A 22,475-nucleotide genomic window follows, 5' to 3' on the forward strand; every position below is an offset into this window, starting at 1 on the left:
GAGATTTATGTCATCTATCATTTACACTGACATATTAACCTGAAGCTATATGTATAGCAAAATACGATTTAATCAGAAAGCATAGGATTGAGTTGTTGTAGTCGATTATATTTTTGAATAGTTAAAGGAGATCCTTTTGGACTCTGACCCTTTGGGCATGCTTTATAACGTGTATGTTTTTTTCTGACCTAATAAACAATACTTAGCAAGTATTGAGGTGCTACAAAAATGTGAATCACTGAGACTATTTTGAATTTCATTTCCCATAGTATATGCTATTGCACAGAGTTTTCTTTAGGTCTTTGGTTATTCACATTTTTTTTTTTTTTTTTTTTGCGGTACACGGGCCTCTCACTGTTGTGGCCTCTCCCGTTGCGGAGCAACGCGCAGGCTCAGCGGCCATGGCTCACGGGCCCAGCCGCTCCACGGCATGTGGGATCCTCCCGGACCGGGGCACGAACCCGCGTCCCCTGCATCGGCAGGCGGACTCCCAACCACTGCGCCACCAGGGAAGCCCATCTTCACATTTTTAAAAGGTCCAGAATGCAGATAAGTTATGAACTTCATGCACTCTCTCCCTAAGGAAAATGGTAATACAAAATCATGTATATGCTTTCATTGACTATCTGGGGGTCATTTATGGAGATTCTGTTGCATTGTCCTCAGGTTAAGAATCACTGATTTTAGAAAGTGTAGGGTGAGGGTGGGGAAGATTCCCTAATAAAGGATCCCGAGAAAGATAAACACATTGAGAGGCAACACAATTTAATTTTGTTTTGTTTTCCTGAGGAATGTAGAATATTCCCACTTTTAAAATGAAGAAAAAGGAATACAAATTAATAATTAATATAACAAAATAGTTGAAAATATATTTCACTTTTGTAATATGGCCATATCCAGGCCAAAAATGGACAGGAGGGGTGGCTGTAATGGGGCAAGAAGGTAAATATAGAATTGTTTTGGAGAAATGACGTAATAGCCCCACCCTACTTCCTATAATGCACAACCATAGGGATTCAGAAGGGAAGTTAAATAGGTTAAAAACTAAGTTTGGACAGTATATCCTCCAACGCAGTTGTGTTATCAGAAATGCAGTCATTTAGTCTTAGGCTTGCGAGAGACTTAAGAAGTCAGTTCTGCTATGATAGAAAGTACCAGTTGCAAATTTTAAATGCATAAACAATGCCACTTATTTAAGCTTAAATCCCTACTAAAGAGATAATGTAGAATATTGACCAAGAACTCAGACCCTAGAGCTAGACTGCCTAGGCTTGAATCTGTGTGACTTGGGGTACGTTACTTAGCTCATCTGAGCCTCACACTCCTCTGTGACAGGATAACAGTGCCTATATCATGGCACTGTTGTGAGGGTTAGGTAAGTTAATGTTGATGAAGCATTTGGAACAGTGCCTTGGACTCAGTAAGACCTAGGTAAGTCTGTATTTGGGAAGCACTGAAATTCTTTTTCATTTTCAATGAAGAGAACCCCTAACTTTTGCTTTGTGAAGATGAGGCCTTCGGACCTTAGTTTTCTCACTAGAAAAATGAAGTTGAAGTACTAGAATCAGCATTCTTTTTTTTTTTGCGGTACGCGGGCCTCTCACTGCTGTGGCCTCTCACTACTGTGACCTCTCCCGTTGCGGAGCACAGGCTCTGGACGCGCAAACTCAGTGGCCATGGCTCACGGGCCCAGCCGCTCCGCAGCATGTGGGATCTTCCCGGACTGGGGCACAAACCCGTGCCCCCTGCATTGGCAGGCAGACTCTCAACCACTGTGCCACCAGGGAAGCCCAAATTAGTATGCTTTTTAAAGTAGGGGAACTTTTTTTCTGGGTAGATGAGAATCAGATGTACCTCAGTGGCTAATCTGGTTGAAATGGGGCCTGTGTGTATATATTTGGTTGTGGACGACAGAAATTAAGCTATAGCTGAAGGAGAAAAGGCACATTTGCTGTAAGGCCACAGAGGTGTTTCAAGATGTCCAAGGTACAAACCTAGAAGGACTTCCAGAAAATGGCTAGAGCCCAGGACCAGGGAAGTCTCTTGTTTATGCTCTTGTTTTATGGATTTTGTTCATGCTTCATGCTCTCCTTTAAACTAACTTCTCTGCTTCTGTGATCTTTATGGCGAAGTTGCCCTTTTCGGCCACTTCAACGAAGAGAGTGAATGTCATTCTCATTCCAGACACCGAAGGAAGGTACTCAGGCCTTGTTTGGAGCAGTTTCTCTGCTATAATCAGCTGAAGACCTGAGTGGTTGGAGGAGTGGTCTGTGTTGCATAAAATGTCTGTTGGGAACCCTGTCCTAGAAGAAGAGGACAGTAAAGGGGGTCTTTTGAGCTGGGAAGAGTCTGCAAAAGGTGTTGACTACAGGAGGTGTGCTCAGCTTCTTTCTTTTCCCCTGAGATGGCTCTGGCATCACCACAGTGACATTAAGGGTCCTCTGGAACAAGGTTTGAAATCCTCTGAATTTTATATACTCTTTGTCACTTCCAGCTCTGTGAAATTACCTGATTTTATAATAAAGCCTTAATTAATTATCTGAATCCAGAATTGCCTCATTCCAGTTTTTTTTTTTTTCCTCATTGAGTAATAATATGTTCATTGTTGAAAACTTGGCAAGAAAGGGAATTATAAACACTAGAAAACATCACTCATAATTATATTAAGAGATTAATACTTGGCATTTTTGTTAATGCTTTTTTTCTTTATATAATTTTGTATCTGTCAAGGATTAGTTTGATTGTTAAGAACAGAAATCCTCTCAAATAAATTTAAGTGAAGAGAAATTGATTGTAAGGAATCTTTTGGAACCAGTTGCAGGAAGCAGGGTTGAACCTCATGGGATTTGGAAAGCCCCAGGCTTTTGCCTTTGTCTCTGTGGAGCTGTGTGGTCTTTTGTCTTTGCTTCTCTTTGCATGTCTGTTCTTTTCTCTGTGCTGAGGCTGATTTCCTCTGCAAGGGTCTCAATATCTGCTCCCCCATTTCACTTGACTTTGGATTTCCACGGTACTGATATTAGCCAAACTTACACTTTTGTATTCTGGAACCAGGCAGAAGCTTAATTCGAATACTAGAGTATCTGACTGGTTCAGCATGGGTCAGGTGCTCCCTTTTGTTCAGTCAGTTGCGGTAAGGAGACAGTGTTTCAGTAACTGTAGTGGCCACTTAGGCTCACCCCTGCAAAAGGAGGGGACACTTGAAAGCATGGTCTGGGCAGCAGTCCCCCAAATAGGTCTGCTGTAAGAGTCTGCCATTACTGATAAGCATTCGCACAATTTGCCATATCGTTAAAGAGTCCTCATAAATATTTTTTTATGGACCACAATTTATTTAACCATTTTCCCTAATTTGGATATTTAGTAGTTTCTTTTTTTCTTCATAGTGTGAAGAGTTGTTTGCCACCTGTACACACTTCCTTAGAGATGGTCTTCATTTTTTGAGGGCCTTTAAATCATGTGAATTTACGGAACTCACAGAACATCATGGGAGGTGACACATCTGTAATTTGAGATTACCTCTTGAACCTCTCCAGCCCCCACCCCAATTTTATAAGAATCGAGAAATCATTGGTGGCTTTCCCCCTGTTGAAGGCTATGACCTATCAACTTTTTGGACAGAATATCAATCTAGTGAAAAGAGTACAAGCTTTGGGGTGTTGAACATATGCTAATTGTACAAGTTTTGACCAGTTTCTTCAGTTCTCTGTGTCTCATTTTCCTCAATTATAAAATGGCAAAATAATATCCTGAGCGTTGTTGGAGGTACTAAGTGAGATAAAGCATGTAAAAATTAATTTCTCTCATTTAATGCATACCCAATATGTTAGCTACCCTTTTTAAAAATATTTTAAAAATTTTGTTTTATTTTTTTATTTTTGGCTGCATTGGGTCTTCGTTGCTGCACGCGGGATTTCTCTAGTTGCGGCGAGCGGGGGCTACTCTTTGTTGCGGTGCGCGGGCTTCTCATTGCAGTGGCTTCTCTTGTTGCGGAGCACTGGCTCTAGGAGTTCGGGCTTCAGTAGTTGTGGCACGCGGGCTCAGTAGTTGTGGCACGTGGGCTCTAGAGCACAGGCTCAGTAGTTGTGGCGCACAGGCTTAATTGCTCCGTGGCATGTGAAAGCTTACTGGACCAGGGATCGAACCCGTGTCCCCTGAATTGACAGGTGGATTCTTTTTTTTTTTTTTTTGCTGTACGCGGGCCTCTTACTATTGTGGCCTATCCCGTTGCGGAGCACAGGCTCCGGACACGCAGGCTCAGCGACCATGGCTCGGGTCCAGCTGCTCTGCGGCATGTGGTATCTTCCCGGACCGGGGCACAAACCCGTGTCCCCTGCATCGGCAGGCGGACTCTCAACCACTGCGCCACCAGGGAAGCCCGACAGGTGGATTCTTAACCACTGCGTCACCAGGGAAGTCCCTAGCCCCTTTTTTATAATTAGTGTCCTTGCACATTCAATAATCAGTGTGGGCCTATCTTGGCTATTCCCTCACTCCTATTATTTTGCCTTAAATTTATTTATAAAAACACACAGCTTTGGATGTGAATCATCCAAGCTAAACTTGTGTCAGTCACAAGTACTTAAAGCACTTTCTGGGAATCAAGTTTATTAGGTTTCACTTTGCTGATAATCTATGACATAGCCTATTGGTATGTACATATATGTGTACATACATATATGTATATGTACATAGTTTGTATTTCACCTCTTTGGTGAAAAGAATTTCAGGCCAGTTAAATTATCTATAAAAAGCAGGACAATTTATAATCATTTCATTACTGATCCCCCCCTACTTTTTTTCTAACAAATTGAAGATAAATTCCTGCTTTGGGGTGAAGGCAAACTTACGCCATTTTTAAAAGAGCAGGTAGCAGAATTGACTCCCCTTTTTTTCCCACTTCTGTTTTTTGTTGAGCCAATGCCTATTTATTCCCCCTTAACCCCTAACAGGGTGGAACCTGGAGTAGTCAGCACAGTTTTCTTTATCTTAGCAAAGTTTCTGTTTATTTTTCTGAGAAGGATAAAGGCAGTTGTGTGAAAGGTTTTCGTGTTTCTTCCTCTCTTCTGGGTGACCCATAGCCTCAGTATTTGATCCTCAGCATGTTCACTGTTTTAATTGAAATGGGTGTGTATAATTGCATGCTGCTATACTGTCTCATTGAGCCATCTATTCAGATATTTACTGGACAACTACCATATCCAGACAATGGTATGTTCTGGAGATAAAGCCTTGATTATCCCTTCCTCATTGAGTTTGCAGTCTAGCATGGAAGGTAGACCATTCAACAGTGAATGATAGGATAGGATTTGCAGGGTACTAACAATGGCCTTTAAATTTCCTTGTGAAATAGTAGCACTTCGTGGTAGCTTGATGTAGTTCTATGATTTGAGGTTTAAAACCTTAGTGACCTCTTGAGCTTCTTAGGCTCCCAGATTCTACAATCTAATTGGTGTTACTAATCTCTGACTCAGTTATGAAATTATATAATCTGGAGATAATCTGGGATATTACTAATCTCTGATTCAGTTATGAAATTATATAATCTGGAGATAATCTGGGATGTTCTCCTGTCTAGTTAGTTCTTTCACAAGTACTTTATGTTTTTGTACTTACTGTGATGAATGATGTGAAACATGGAAAACTGTACCTAAACTTTACTGTTTTTTGAGAAATGCTTTACCGTCCATTCCATTTTCAAACTGATCAAGTTTTCTAGTAGAGTAATTTAACTTCAATCTTGAGAAAGTGGGAATCTTAGACTTGAGGATACTGTGATTTCAGGCCATTTTTTCCACTTTTTAAAGTAAGTAACATTCTCATTGAAGTGTAACACACATGTAGAAAAGTGCACAAATCCTAAATCTGTATTTTGGTGAATTTTCAAAAAGTGAGTATACCATGTCACGACCCTAGAGATCAAGAAGCAATATTATTACTGCCCCCAAATTTCCCTTACATTCTCTTTCAGTCATGACCCATTCTCCTTTCCCCTCCAGCTCCTGGCAACCACTTATCTACTTTGTCTCTATGGATTCTCCTTTTCTGTATATTTCATATGAATGGAATCATACAACATGTGGCCTTTTGTGTCTGGCTTCTTTCACTTAGTATGTTTTCAAGATTCATCCATGTTGTAGTATGTATTGGTACTTCATTCTTTTATATGGTTGAGTTTTATATCATTATATGGATACATCACTTTTTTTTATAAGTTTATTTATTTATTTATCTATTTTTGGCTGTGTTGGTCTTTGTTGCTTTGCGCGGGCTTTCTCTAGTTGCAGTGAGTGGGGGCTACTCTTTGTTGCGGTGCGCGGGCTTCTCATTGCGGTGGCTTCTCTTGTGGAGCACAGGCTCTAGGCGGGTGGGCTTCAGTAGTTGCGGCACGTGGGCTCAGTAGTTGTGGTGCACGGGCTTAGTTGCTCTGCAGCATGTGGGATCTTTCCAGACCAGGGTTCGAACCCGTGTCCCCTACTTTAGCAGGTGCATTCTTAACCACTGCGCCACCAGGGAAGTCCAGATACATCACTGCCGGGGACCAGCCCCAGCTGGACAGGTTTCACCCAAAGGGGAGACGGAGTCGGCGTGGACAGAGCACAAGACACCTCAGAGGATGCAAGGATCTGACAAATTTATTTTTCACGATTCCAAAGTATTTATACTATAAAATAATCTCATTTTCAATCTTAACAACCTCATTCCCATGCCAAAAAATCTCTTACACAAGCCATAAAACAAAAGTAATTTACATCAACAGATTACATCAGCAGGTTAAACAGGTTAAATAATCTTCTTATCGCTTATAGTCTCTTTCATCCCCTGTGGCCATAAAACCTCCCCGCCACCATACCCAAGTGTTTCCTAACATATCTCTAACTCCCCAGGAGGGCCAAAACCCATTCAATTCGTCTTCTAAAATAAGCTTTTGCCACACAAATGCTCCTATTGTATTTTCCTGAACCCAACGCCCTGGCCTGGGAGTGGGGATTTCAGGTGTAGCCATTAAAGGAGCCGGAGTAGTTACAATCTTTTTGGCTTTACCCTAAGTTGGGGTCTTTCCCTAAACCCTCCATCGGAGCTGGAAATATTTCCCAACACTAATAGCAATCCCATAAAAATCACCTTAAGCAAAAGCAGGGGGGAACAAGGGGAACCACGCAGAGGAGAGCTTTGCTTCTCCATATTTGTACCTGACAGTACCAGCTTTGCTTGGCACTATGGGTCTCGTCCGTGCTGAGACTCAAAGGCACTTCCTACACGGCTCCCGGCATCTCCCCCTTTTTTATTTTTTAAAAAGGCAGTATGCAATTCCACTTTGGTTTTATATACACTCTGGAGGGCAGCTTGAATTAATCGGATGATGACTGGAAAAGAAATAAGGAGCAAAATTATAACCACTCCGGCAGCCCCATAATTTATTAAAATATGCATAAAGGAATTACCCTTAAAATAACTTTGTAAATTTTGTAAAAATTCTGCAGCAGCCTTAGAGGGATTCATATCATATTGAGAGGCTGCAATATCATGAATTTGTTTGTGTAAATGTTCCAAATCAATTCCTAAATCACTAGAATTCCATATATTTAAAATGTGCATTTGAATTTTTTCCCAGGAGTATTCAGAATGATTTACTTTTAAGGGAGTAACACATATCCAAGAATATTTTTTATGGCATGTTAAAGATAGGCGAATTTTTAAAGCAGTAAGTTCTTGACCAATATGTAAAACTGCTTCTTCAAGGGCATCAACTTTAGCTTCTAACTTTCTATCTATTGCTTCCTGAGTCGCTAAAGCCAAGGATATATTTTTTGATAAATCATTAGCATATTGTGCTGTTCTTTGTCCTACATAAATTTGTTGTGTTTTATTAGAGGGAGCCACCATTATGTGAATTTCTCCTGTGTAATCAGAATCAATGACTCCAGGCAAAACTGTTAAGCCAGATAAGGAAGTTGAACTCCTACCAATAATTAAACCCATTACTCCTGGGGGCAATGGACCTTTAATCCCAGTTGGTATTTTTATGACTGGAGAGTCAGGAGTTAGTATTGTTGCGGAGGTGGCACAGAGGTCCAATCCTGCGCTGCCTGGGGTGGCCCTAAACAATTCATCGATTCCCCTGAGGGAAGAAAGGGATTGAGCGTCTGGTGAATGGCCCCTATTGTTTGTTGGGCCCGGGGTTGGGCCCGAAATAAGTTTCCCGAATTAGTTCCAGCAGGTGTACCTGGAAAAACAGGTGCAGGAAATATTGGCATCTGAGCTCCAGCCTGAGGCACTGCAGAAACCCCATTAGGGGGAAGAATATGTCCGTCCTTGTGATATTTACTCCTACACAATTTAGTCCAATGATTTCCTTTCCCACATCTTTGGCAAGGAGTCTTTGGGACCCCATCATTACCAGGAGATATCATTCTAACAGGACTTGTTGGAGGTATATTTTTATTAGGACATTCCCTACTAAAATGACCTGCGCCTCCACAAGCAAAACAATTATTTCCTTTTGGTCCCTTAGGGTTTTTTGTTTTTTGAACCATATTCATCATGCATTGAGGAAGTGTTTCTCCCTTTAGGGCGGCTGCCAAAGCAATCCCTTGCATATAGGAGGGACCAACGTCAGAACATTGTTTAATGAAATCGAAAATACTTCCAGTTTTTCTAATAGGGCGAATCAGGTTCTGACAAACAGGATTGGCATTTTCAAAGGCTAGTTGTTTAGCTAACATATTAGCTGCATCCTCATCAGTTATCACTCTTTTTATCTCTGTTAGCAAGCGAGAAACAAAATCCTCATATGGCTCCTCAGGTTTTTGTCTTAAATCTGTCAAAGTGGAGGCTTTTCCTGGAGTCAAAGGCAAAGACTTCCATGCATTCACTGCACACGTAGTTACTTGCCATAAGGCCTCCTTTCCCATATGCATCTGCTGTTGGACTGTATCATATTCTCCCTGGCCTAATAACATATCTTTAGTAATATAAAAGTTATCCCTTTTCTTATTTAAAGCATGTTGTTTAGCCACCAATTCTTCATATTCTGTTTTCCAAAGCAAATATTGTCCTCCAGATAAACAGGCCTTTGTAACCTGAATCCAGTCATATGGAGTCATCCATCTATTTGCCAAGGCATCTATAAGAGTCATAGTATAAGGTGCCAACGGTCCATAATCTATACAGGCCTTTTTAAGTTCTTTTAAAAGTTTTAAAGGCAAGGGATCCCAATATACATCATCATCATCAAAACTATCCTCAAAAAGGACTGGAAAGCAGGCTGCAAAAGCATAATCATCATCTTCACCGTTTATTCTCCTATGCTTTTTATATTCGCCTTGGCTTTTATTAAAAGGTGGTGGAGGTGGTGGGCCCCTGACCTTTAAAGTTGGATGTCCTGACCTTTTTGAAGGGAGAAATGAAGAACTTAAAGATGCCGGTGGGGCGGTCGGTAGACGACCCAAAGGGCGCATATCCTGTAAATTAGGCCTATTTTTCTTAGTTTCTTGCATTAAAAAAGCACCATGGGGTTCATATTTCCTTCTTTCATAATCATATGCAGCAGCATCTAAATCATCCTGATCTGCAGGAGGCAATTCATCATCAAAAGGAGGGTTTTTTAACAAATTAGGCTTAGTATCAGTAGGTGACTTATTTTCCTCCTCTGAATTATTATTATTAAGGTTACAGTCTTTTAAAGCTGCAGCCAAAACCTCAGTTTCTTTTAATGTTTTTGGGGAAATTAACGGAGTACATTCATCTATTACTTCTGTAGGATATTTATATGGGTTCTTTTGACCTTCAGGCAAGGGAGCAATGCTCTCTTTAATAAGGTTCCATAAAGTAAAAGTATCTACTGGAACCTTCTCAGGTTCAAAATGACTGTAATATACTTGCAAAGTTTGCCCCACCTTTTGCCAGGTTTCTATATTAACTGTTCCCTGTTCTGGAAACCATGGGCATTGTTCCTGTACAAACTGAAAAAACTGAGTTAGTTGCTTACTAGTTACCTTAATTCCTCTTCCATTTATCATATGTTTAACTATATCAATAAATAAGAGCCTCTCTTTGGACTCAGCGTGTCCCATCTTGACACCGCCTTACTCACCTTCCTAACCAGTATTCTTAACTGGGGGTCTGCAGCACCCTACGGTGAGACTCCTATCCGTCCGAGAAAGAAATAATACTTACCCCTTCAGGTCCCTGTGCGGGCGCCACTTGCCGGGGACCAGCCCCAGCTGGACAGGTTTCACCCAAAGGGGAGACGGAGTCGGCGTGGACAGAGCACAAGACACCTCAGAGGATGCAAGGATCTGACAAATTTATTTTTCACGATTCCAAAGTATTTATACTATAAAATAATCTCATTTTCAATCTTAACAACCTCATTCCCATGCCAAAAAATCTCTTACACAAGCCATAAAACAAAAGTAATTTACATCAACAGATTACATCAGCAGGTTAAACAGGTTAAATAATCTTCTTATCGCTTATAGTCTCTTTCATCCCCTGTGGCCATAAAACCTCCCCGCCACCATACCCAAGTGTTTCCTAACATATCTCTAACTCCCCAGGAGGGCCAAAACCCATTCAATTCGTCTTCTAAAGTAAGCTTTTGCCACACAAATGCTCCTATTGTATTTTCCTGAACCCAACGCCCTGGCCTGGGAGTGGGGATTTCAGGTGTAGCCATTAAAGGAGCCGGAGTAGTTACAATCTTTTTGGCTTTACCCTAAGTTGGGGTCTTTCCCTAAACCCTCCATCGGAGCTGGAAATATTTCCCAACACTAATAGCAATCCCATAAAAATCACCTTAAGCAAAAGCAGGGGGGAACAAGGGGAACCACGCAGAGGAGAGCTTTGCTTCTCCATATTTGTACCTGACAGTACCAGCTTTGCTTGGCACTATGGGTCTCGTCCGTGCTGAGACTCAAAGGCACTTCCTACACGGCTCCCGGCACATCACATTTTGTATATCCATTCATCATTTGATGGAAATTTGGATTGTTTCCACTTTTTGGCTATGATGAATAATGCTGTTATGAATGTTCGTGTACAGGTTTTTGTGTGGATGTATGCTTTTCACTTCTCTTGGATGAATACCTAGGAGTGAAATTGCTGGGTCATATGGTAACTCCATGTTTAATTTTTTTGGCTGCTGTGGGTCGTCGTTGCTGTGCACGGGCTTTCTCTAGTTGCGGCGAGCCGGGGATACCCTTTGTTGCGGTGCGTGGGCTTCTTATTGCAGTGGCTTCTCTTATTGTGGAGCACGGGCTCTAGGCTCGCAGGCTTCTGTAGTTGCAGCATGGGGGCTCAGTAGTTGTGGTGCATGGGCTCTAGAAAGCAGGGTCAGTAGTTGTGGCACACGGGCTTAGTTGTTCCGTAGTATGTGGGACCTTCCTGGACCAGGGATTGAACCCGTGTCCCCTGCATTGGCAGGCGGATTCTTAACCACTTTGCCACCAGGGAAGTCCTCCATGTTTAATTTTATGAGAAGCTACTAAATGGTTTTCCAATGTGACTTCATTTTCACATTTTCATCAGTAATGTATGAGGCTCCTAATTTCTCCATATCCTTGCTACCACTTTGTCCTTTTGATTACAGCCATCCTAGAGGTATGAGGTGGTATCTTACTGTAATTTTATTTGTTTTTCTCTAATAACTAATGACATTGAGCGTCTTTTCATGTGCTTATTGACCTCTTGTATATCTTTTTTGGAGAAATTTCAAATCAGATCCTTTGCCCATTTAAACATTGGGTTATTTGACTTTTTATTGTTGAATTATAAGAGTTCTTTATAGATCCTGTACTCTAGACCCTTATCAGATATATGATTTGCAGATACTTTCTCCCATTCTGCAGTTCGTCTTCACTTTCTTGGCAGTGTTCTTAGAAGTGCAAAAGCTTTAAATTTTGATGAAGTCCAATTTATTTATGGTTGCTTGTGTTTTTGGTATCATAGCTTAGAAACCATTGTCTAATCCAGGGTCATAAAGATTTATTCCTATATTTTCTTCTAAGAGTTTTGTAGTTTTAGCTTTTACACTTAGGTCTTTGATCCACTTTGGGTTACTTTTTGAATATGATGTGAAGTAGAGGTGTTACTTTTTTAACAACCTTATTTTGAGATAATTTTAGAGTTATGAAAGTAATTCATTCAGCTTCCTTTAATGTTAACATTTTATATAAACATAGTACAATTATCAAATCTAAGAATATAACATTGGCATGATACTGTGTACTGAGCAACAGAGTTTATTCAATTTCACTAGTTTTTCTATTAATGTCCTTTTTTTTCAGGATCCAATCCAGGTTCCTGCATTGCATACAGGTGTCATAACTCCCTCTCCAATCTGTGGAAGTTCCTCAGTCTTTTCTTATATTTCATGACTTTGACACTTTGGAAGAATATTGATCAGATATTTTGTAGTATGTTTCTCAATTTAGGTTTTTCTGGTGTGTTCCTATGATTAGTCTGGGGTTATACATTATTGGGAAGAATACCCCAGATGTGATGTGCCCTTCTTGGTGCATCATATCAAAGAGTACCTGGTGTTAAAATGTCTTATTATTGATGATTTTAACCTTGATCACTTGGTTAAAATGATGTCTGTCAGATTTATCCACTGTGAATTTACTGTTTTTCTCTTCATAATTAGTAAATATTTATTTTGTGGGAGATACTTTGAGACTGTGCAGTATCTTGTTTCTCAAATTTGCTTGCAAATTTCAGCATCCAAAAGTGGATCTTTCCTGTAGTAACTATTATTACTCTGGTGTTCTAATAGTGATTTGCTATTTTCCTTATTCCTTCTGCATTTATTAGTTGGAATTCTTTTTTTTTAATACAGTATTTCAGTTTCATTTTTATTATTTTATTATTTTTATTTTAAAATATTTATTTATTTTTGGCTGCATAGGGTCTTCGTTGCTTTGTGCAGGCTTTCTCTGGTTGCAGTGAGCAGGGGCTACTCTTCGTTGCGCGGGCTTCTCATTGCGGTGGCTTCTCTTACTGTGGAGCACGGGCTCTCCAAGTGCGTGGGCTTCAGTAGTTGTGGCACGCAGGCCCAGTAGTTGTGGCTCACGGGATTAGTTGCTCTGCAGCACGTCGGATCTTCCTTGACCAGGGCTCGAACCCACGTCCCTTGCATTGGCAGGCAGATTCTTAACCACCGCACCAACAGGGAAGTCCCCAAGGTTATGATGATGTTTGTTTGTAAGTTAATGTTTCTGTAGGAGATCAAGGCAAGGTTTCTTGGGAAATGTAGTCTCTGTCAGGCCTGGGACACCAGGCAGGGTCATGCAGTAGAGACAGATACCCAGTCACATGGCATCAGGTAGACACCCATTCACACACAACTTGGGTGCATGGCAGGCATGAATTTTTCCCATGTCCAAATGATACTGGCAGTAAGTTAGCTGGTATTTCTAATTTTCCTCCTCCTGGGACCATGATTATTTTCATACTGAGTTGGGAATGCTAGAGAGATGTAGATGTATGCACAGAGATGTACCTTTGAATAGACCCATTTAAAACATTTTGTAATACTCTTTTCTAGTATATATATTAATATTTTTCTGAGACATTTTTTCTATTGTAACATGATGTGAAATATGTCATCATTTTTAAGCCTTAATAATTATATCAAATAAAGCTCACTTTTCTCTTTGGTTATTACCTGGCCACCTCTCCCTTATTTGCTGTAACATGGGAGATCTTAACATAGGTAACAAAACCAGAGTGACATTAGTTGATGCTCTCTGTCCCCCTTTAATGCCACCCAGAATGCCAGTGGTTGGGGGAGTAGAGATGCCTTTACTTGAGCTATGGAGAGAGGAAGCTTCAAGTGAGAGGCATCTCCAGGTACTGGAGCTAACCCACAGTTGATTATTTCCCATATAGCTATCAGGAGCTAACTGACTAAAACTAAACTAACAGTGATTGCCCATACTTATATTTAAACTTGCTTTTTTTAACAACATAAAGTATGTACACAGGTAATAATTCTAGTAACTGTGGCAATTTGTGCAGTTCTAGATACTTGGTAGTGGTTACTTTTCTTTCTTTTGTTTTTTAAATAGGGAGTTGATGTTTTTAAAGTGAAGTATGAATTTTTCTTTTTTCTTTTTTAAAAATCTATTTTCACTTGTTTATTTTTTTCTTTTGCCTGTGCAGCAATCAGGATCTTAGTTCCCTAACCAGGGATCGAGCCTGTGCCCCTGCAGTGGAAGCGTGGAGTCTTAACCACTGGACCATCAGGGAAGTCCCTGAATTTTTCTGATTTTTCTGATCTTAGGTACAGTGTGGCCATTTCAGTAGCTGTAGCATATAAATATGCATTGTTTCTTTTTGAATATCATATTTGTTCCGAAATAAAACACTGAGTAGTTCTAACAGAGTACATTAAAATGAAATTCTAGATACTATTTGACAGTCTAGTACAATCAGAGTTTTTACTCTACTTTTTTTTTTAATTTAAATTTTATTTTTGGCTGCGTTGGGTCTTCATTGCTGCGCACGGGCTTTTCTCTAGTTGTGGTGAGCAGGGGCTACTCTTCGTTGCGGTGTGTGGGCTTCTCATTGCGGTGGCTTCTCTTGTTGCAGAGCATGGGCTCTAGGCGTGTGGCTTCAGTAGTTGCAGCTCGTGGGCTTAGTAGTTGCGGCGTGTGGGCCCTAGAGCGCATGGGCTTCAGTAGTTGTGGCGTGTGGACTCAGTACTTGTGGCTCACGGGCTCTAGAGTGGAGAATCAGTAGTTGTGGTGCATGGGCTTTGTTGCTCCGTGGCATGTGGAGTCTTCCCGGATCAGGGATTGAACCTGTGTCCCCTGCATTGGCAAGTGGATTCCTGTGCCACCAGGGAAGTCCCACAGTCAGAGTTTTTAAAAGGCAGACTGTTTTTTTGTGGGTTTTTTTTTTGAGCTGCGCTGTGCGGCTGTGGGATCCTAGTTCCCTGTCCAGGGATCGAACCTGGGCCCCTTGCATTGGAAGTGTGGAGTCCAAACCACTGGGCCACCAGGGGATTCCCTGAAAGACAAATTTGATAGGTTCTGTAGTTTTTATATCCTTTTAACTTACTTAAATATATAGAGCATATATAAGCCCCTTAAATACATGCATATACACACATATATATACATACACATGTTATATATATATATTTAAGGTACTCATATATATGGGTAAAACATACCAACATTTTTCTTCTATACTGTCTTGCTAATATTTTAAACCTTAGGAAACCAATGTCCAGATGAACCATGGTTGATATCTTTATGTAATAAAAAATGGAATTTTGTATATTTGCTTTTGAGTTGGTATTTTAATTTGAGGAAATAAAAATTTGAAGGGCATTCACATAAAAGTGAATTTAGAGTCTAAGATTAAGCTTTTACAGGCCACTAAACTTCTCAATATGTTTTAGACCAGCAAACTCCAGGTTAACTTAGATGTAAAGAGATTTTCATGAATATGGCCAAATAGGTTATAAGTTTGCCATTTCTCCTTTATTTTTATTTATTTATTAAATATTTATTTATTTACTTGGCTGTGCTGGGTCTTAGTTGCGGCACGCAGCATCTTTGCCATTTCTCCTTTAAAGTTAACAAAGTAAAATGGTCTCAAGGTGAAGCAAGGAAGATCTACGTACACTTAAAGAAGAATTACATATTACTAAATACTGAGTTGTTTAACAGAGCTAATCTGAGAGTATATCCACTGATGGAAGAAATATTTTTTTAGTGTCTACTATGCACCAGAAACTGTTCTAGGTGTGAAGATAGACTGTTGAACAAAACAGACCAGGTTCTTGCCTTCATGAATTGTGGAGACAGAGGTTAAGTCAGGTCGGTCAGAACATGGGATACAAAGCAAAGTAGAGCGAATATTGGCTTTGGTGTCATTTTCTATTCCAGGAATGCTGGGTGGTTTTCATGTAACAATACCAGCTCTGTAGACCCTCCTCATACTCCTGAATTGAGAAGGATTATATGCCACATCCTGGCTAGGGGAGGAAGAGGGCTGTGATTGTGAGTTAATGATTGCTACTATGGGTGGAGTGAGGAATGGTGGCTTGTGTACTTTGGAATCAGGCAGACCTAAGTTCAAGTCCTGGTTGTGGCACTTACTAGGTGCTAAATTTTGGGCGAGTTATTTAACTACTGTGAACTTGTCCCCTCTTCTGTAAAGATGTGAAGAATTGACAGAGTTGTGAAAATTAAAAACTCTAGAAGATGGTCAGTAATGTGACTTCTCCCCATCTTTTTTCTTACCTTAGTTTTCTTATATGTAAAGTGGGGATACCATTACTAGCCTTGTCTATTATTGTGAGAACTAAATAAATGAAATAAATATGTGAAACCACCTTAATACAGTTTATAATGTGCTATTACTGTATGTTATTTCTGGAAATGTAAGATTTTCAGGCACCTGGGCAACTCTGGGGAATAGAAGAACGCATGGATTCTTCCAGAACTGGAAGAGCAACCTAGTATTAATGCAGTTCCTCTACACTTTGTGTTGTTTCCTCTCTTTTTGGTTACCAGCCACTAGCTAACCTGCTGCTCCGAATCCCATCTCTTCTTCACATTCCCGAGAGAATCTGTACTGGCCCACTTGAGCACTGGTATTCTCTTGGGCAGAATTTTCATACCCAGCCCCATCTGGGCACTTGGTTGATTGGCCTGTAGAGTGGGTGCCCTTGGGTCTGGTGTTTACTAGTGCTTGTTCTGACAGGAGCTGTGCTGGCCTAGTCTTGCTTCCTTCGTGGGGCTGTGGGGCAGGAATTTCCCTCAGAAGGTGGCTGGGTCACTGCAGGCACTAAATTGACCTATCTAGGGAAGTGCTATGACTATTTAAAGGGATTGGAGGAAAACAGGATAGGCTTTATGGTGGGAAGATGGCCTTTGAGGTTTCTTAAATTGCAGATGATCATTTTTTCCTTTTCATTTTTCTTTTAATAAGTAGTTAGTAATTTGTATTACTTCTTGTAATCAATTGAAAATTATTATTTCTTGAAGTAGCTACAAGCTTATAGATCAAGTTCTCTTTAGATTTTAGGCTTCCAAAGAAAAGACTCAAAAAACTTTGAGTTATTAGCAATTCAATTAGTAAATTATTCTTTTTTAAAAAGTATTTATTTATTTATTTATTTGGTTGCCCTGGGTCTAAGTTGCAGCACATGGGTTTCTTACTTGTGGCAGGCAGGCTCCTTTAGTTGCAGCTCGAGGGCTCCTTAGTTGTGGCTCACCAGCTCCCTAGTTGCGGCACATGGGCTTCCTAGTTGAGGCACGCAGGCTCCTTAGTTGCGGCTCACGGACTCCCTAGTTGTGGCATGCAAACTCTTAGTTGCAGCATGCCTGTGGGATCTAGTTCCCTGACTAGGGATCGAACCTGGGCCCCCTGCATTGGGAGCGCAGAGTCCTAAGCACTGCACTACCAAGGAAGTCTCAACTTATTCTTTTTTTTTTTTTTTTTTTTTTTGCGGTACGCGGGCCTCTCACTGCTGTGGCCTCTCCCGTTGCGGGGCACAGGCTCCGGACGTGCAGGCTCAACGGCCACGGCTCACGGGCCCAGCCGCTCTGCGGCATGTGGGATCCTCCCGGACCGGGGCACGAACCCACGTCCCCTGCATCGGCAGGCAGACTCTCAACCACTGCGCCACCAGGGAAGCCCTCAACTTATTCTTGATAACTCAAAATTTCACCAATTTTTAGAGATAACTTTGAGTCAAAACTTTTTTTGCCAAATGTACATCCTCCTCAATTCTCCCAGCTTCTCCTGTGTTTCATTGTTAAATTTGTGAACTGTTTCTTAAACCAATTTGATCATAGCCGACTAGTATTTTAGAAGTACCTGCTAATGTTTACAATATATACTCCATATATTTGTCTAACAAAATTTAACTCTTCTTCTCCCAGGTAATTTATCCTCAACATTCCAAACTTACTGATAAAGAAGTAAGTAAAAATACTGCCCTATATAGTTTACTGTTTTATTTGTTTGTTTTTATTGGTGTATATATGTCAGCATATATAGTTTTTGTTTTCTTTTTCAGAAAACCAATATTTGCTATTTGTCTTTTCCAGATTCAAATTCAGGTAACTATTTTTCATGTGGTGTTTCTGTTGAATTTTATACGGAGAATACTGATTATACTCTTAATATATGAAAATTAATTGAAATAACATAGTAGAATGCAAACTCAATTTCATCCTAACAGATTAGTGATTTTGATTCCTACTTTTATGATCCTAGTCGTGTCTTACTTATTTTCTTTGGTTCAACTTTGAAAATAACTGTTATCTTGTAATGAGGTAAAACGTCATGGAGCCATAAACTGTTGAAATAATGAAGAGATTGAAAATCATCAACGCTGGTATGTTTGAGGATTTATATTAAGCAGTGTTCTTTTAGTTTAGGATTTGGGAGCTTGCCAAGAACTCTGTAAAAGCAGGGATTTAAAAAAAAATCAGGGTAAACATGGTTATAAAGCATGGCCATCAGTTATTTGCAATAGTTTATGTGAGTTAGTATATATAAAGCATTTGAAATAGTGCTTGGGTATAGAAAGTACTTTATAAGTGTTTGCTATTATTATTAAGCTTGGTTTTGCTGGTCTCCTTCAAGTTCTTCCTTTGTGTGGTCCTATAAGTTGATATCTTTCAGGTTACCTTTTGTGTTTCACTTTGAAAATAATTTTTCAGGCTTACAGTGACCAGAACACTTAAGTTCTTAGACCACACACTTAGAATCCCATGAAGCAAAGGCACTACAGTTCCCATTCCTTTTGTGGTTACTTCTAATATACTGTTAATTTAGTTTAGATAATCTGATTTGGGAGACTTGACATTTTAGCTTTTTAAAGCATTTTCTCTTTTCCTTATAAATGCTTCCAGAATTTTTTCCTATAGTTTTGGAACTCAGCTTTCATGAAATATGTTTAAAAAAAAAAAAGTTAAAAGGATGGCTTTGAGCGATCCCGGGACGGCTTTTGTTTTGACCTGGAATTATTGGAATCTTTTCACATGTTTTGCCTGTTAACGAGATAATGATACAGCAGTCTTATAGGATCTCCCCTTATTTCGGATAACATTTGCCTTACAAAGTGCACACATGTAGTTCTGATTGTAGTGAGTATTGGATTGGACTTCCATGACTCAAGGTCAGGTGAGTTGTGTGGATTACAGGATAATCTGACTTCATGTGATTATACTGCACACTCTTCTTTTTCAGGTCATGGCTGGTTTTCATGGCTCTCTCCCTTTCACCTCTCTACATGAGCATCAAGACTAAGAAGTTAAAAAAAAAAAAGACTAAGAAGTTAATTGTATGATGTCTGATAGTCTTTTTTATTTCTAGTTTTGCAGTTAGTCTCTGTATGAGTCATTTTCTTATTGGAAGTTAAACTCAAGTGTAAATCTGTGTAAATGAGCATTTGTTCAGGGAATTCCCTGGCAGTCTAGGGGTTAGGACTCCGTGGGGCCAAAAAAAAAAAAAAAAAAACCAATTTGTTCAGTATTTTAGGCATTTGAATGACCTACAGATGTTTTGTAATGCCTTTTTTATAAGCTGCATATCAAAGGAAGTGTGGTTCATTTTATTCAAAATATGCTTGGTACTTAGAAGTAAAGTCAACAGAAGATCTTAAAAATAGACACCTTGCCATCTTAACAGAAGAATATTAATCTAGCCAGCAAGAGACTATGCATTTACATATATTTGAGATCACTGTTCTGAATTGTGATTATCCAAATAGTTTGTTTCATTTATGTGTTCATTAAATGGAAGTTGGAATTAGTACTATGCCAACTTTGAAATGGATTTAATTTTTCCCAAGATAGCTTTATTGTTACAGAAGGTGCAGTAGAGCAGTCTTTAGGAAAGAATCATAACCTAGCTTTTGTTTCCACGGTGCACACTTAAAAAAAGTAAAACAACATTTAGACTCTATGGTAAGTTATACAGATAAAGAAGAATACTTTTGGGATTCCCAATGGGAGGATTTACCAGTCCTCCACTTCCTCCACCCACTACCCACACACAACTTAGATACTGTGACTTTAGAAAAAAGTTTTGTTTTGTTTGTTTTTAGCTTTCAGCTTTTTGTTCCATTTGAATGGCTTTTATCTTTAGGAGCCTAAGTTTAAAGAATGTTTTCTCTCTAATAAATATTTGTCAGATATTTTTCTCATTATTTACCATTAATATCATCTGGATATATGCATTCCTGAGTCTTAAGCTGTGATGGGTACCCAAGGACTGTAATCACTATGCTCTAAACAAGGCCAGAGAGAAAACTTAGCATTAGTAGAGAGAGTTTCAAGTGATGATGAATCCGAGGGAAATATCAATCCTTGTTCTGGATGGATTAGATGTGCAGATAATATTTGTCTCAACAGATTTTCTTCTATGTAAAGAGTTGGGACGTCGTCATGTACTTTACACTTCCCGGTGGTGAAAGGAGTGCTTCTCACACTCATCTGTGTTGAAGGGCCATTTGGGTGTTTTAAGAATTTCCAGTCTGTTGTGGACTGGTGCTTTTATAAAATGCTGTATACATGAATTATTAGAAAAATGAAAGGGAGAAAAACCAAAGAATACAAAATATAAGTCCAAATTTGTCATGGCAATATCAAATCGCTATAAGGGTTTCTAAATGTGTCTTCTCAGTTTGGGTATTTATTTTGTCATGTATTGTAACAAGAGTTTGTGGACTCGCATCACTCTATGGACTACACTTTGAGAAGTGTAGTCCCTGTTCTAAACTCCTGCTTCTCAGCGTTTCCAACTCTAATCACAGAGAGGGTGACTACATAGAGCTGAAGGCCAGGGATGGGGCTAGCTCTTAAGGTCTCATGTTTTATTTTAGTCTTACTCTGAACTGTTCTATAGCTGTTTTCCGCTAATATAAAAATACTCTGGGACTTCCCTGGTGGCGCAGTGGTTAAGAATCTACCTGCCAATGCAGGAGACATGGGTTTGAGCCGTGGTCCAGGAAGATCTCACATGCTGTGGAGCAACTAAGCCCATGCGCCACAAATACTGAACCTGCACTCTAGAGCCCATGAGCCACAACTACTGAGCCCAGGAGCCACAACTACTGAGCCCATGTGCCATAACTACTAAAGCCTATGCGCCTAGAGCCCATGCTCTGCAGCAAAGACAAGCCACCGCAATGAGAAGCCTGTGCACCGCAACAAAGAGCAGCTCCCGCTTGCTGCAACTAGAGAAAGCTCACGTGCAGCAACGAAGACCCAACGCAGCCATAAATAAATAAATAAATTTATTAAAAAAACAAAAACAAAACTGATCAAGGGTCTTCCCTGGTGGTGCAGTGGTTAAGACTCCGTGTTCCCAATGCAGGGGGCCCAGGCTCTATCCCTGGTCCAGGAACTAGATCCCACGTGCATGCCAAAACTAAGAGTTCTCATGCTGCAACTAAGGAGCTGGTGAGCTGCAACTAAGGAGCCCGTGAGCTGCAACTAAGGAGCCCGCCTGCCACAACTAAGGAGCCCACCTGCCAGAACTAAGACCTGACGCAACCAAATAAATAAATTAATTTAAAAAAATAGTCTGAAGTTGTCTTTTCCCTTTAGAAGAAATATTTAAGCTTTTTCCCCTCAAATCTCAAGTAATTTTTTTAAAATAAATTTATTTTTTTTTAATTTTGGCTGTGTTGGGTCTGTTGCTGTGCGTGGGCTTTCTCTAGTTGTGGCGAGCGGGGGCTACTCTTCATTGCAGCGCGTGAGCTTCTCATTGTCATGGCTTCTCTTGTTGCAGAGCACGGGCTCTAGGCACGTGGGCTTCAGTAGTTGTGGCTCGTGGGCTCTGGAGCGCAGACTCAGTAGTTGTGGCGCATAGGCTTAGGTGCTCCGCGGCATGTGAGATCTTCCCGGACCAGGGCTCGAACCTGTGTCCCCTGCATTGGCAGGTGGATTCTTAACCACTGAGGCACCAAGGGAGCCCCTCAAGTAATATTTTTGATACAGGAAAGTGTCTTCCGTTTATCTATAGCTTTGCAGTCTTGGTTTGATTGGCAGATGTAAAGGATAAAATCATCTGTGCCCTTGATAATTTTAAAATGGGAGGAGAGCAGTTTGTGGCTTACCACATGGCATTCGCATAGGAGGAGCCATGAAACCAGTGAGTGTCCCAGAAACCAGTGAGTTCAGCAACTCCTCAGTTGGAGGGGTGCTTTTCAGGACTTCGTTTTCTAAGTGAAGAATAGGAGCTTTTGATCTGCTCCAGTTGGCAGTGATGTAGCGTTAAAAAAAAAAACGCAAAACAGTTTTATTGAGATATAATTCACCCATGTAAAATGTACAATTCAGTGATTTTTAGTACATGCAGAGTTGTGCAACTATTACCGAAGTCAATTTTAGAAAATTTTCATCACCGAAAAAGAAACTTCCTGCTCCAGTTTCCTCCTACCCACCTCTCCCCCTCAGCAACCACCTGTCTACTTTCTGTCTCTACGGATTTACCTATTC

The 22,475-nt window shown here is 40.3% G+C and overlaps 1 protein-coding gene across 4 annotated transcripts in view; it reads left to right on the forward strand.

Moving 5' to 3' along the window:
• DENND6A (DENN domain containing 6A) overlaps window positions 1-22,475 on the forward strand; it is a 56,373-nt gene that overhangs the window by 1,502 nt on the left and 32,396 nt on the right. For all 4 annotated transcript variants that reach the window (XM_030867487.2, XM_060308521.1, XM_060308523.1 and 1 more), the window contains exons 2-3: window positions 17,904-17,942; window positions 18,041-18,083. In XM_030867487.2, the coding sequence (XP_030723347.1) occupies window positions 17,904-17,942; window positions 18,041-18,083 (82 nt within the window). The remainder of the gene's footprint in view (window positions 1-17,903; window positions 17,943-18,040; window positions 18,084-22,475) is intronic.

This window comes from Globicephala melas, chromosome 11 (assembly GCF_963455315.2).
Source record: "Globicephala melas chromosome 11, mGloMel1.2, whole genome shotgun sequence".
Taxonomy (NCBI): domain Eukaryota; kingdom Metazoa; phylum Chordata; class Mammalia; order Artiodactyla; family Delphinidae; genus Globicephala; species Globicephala melas.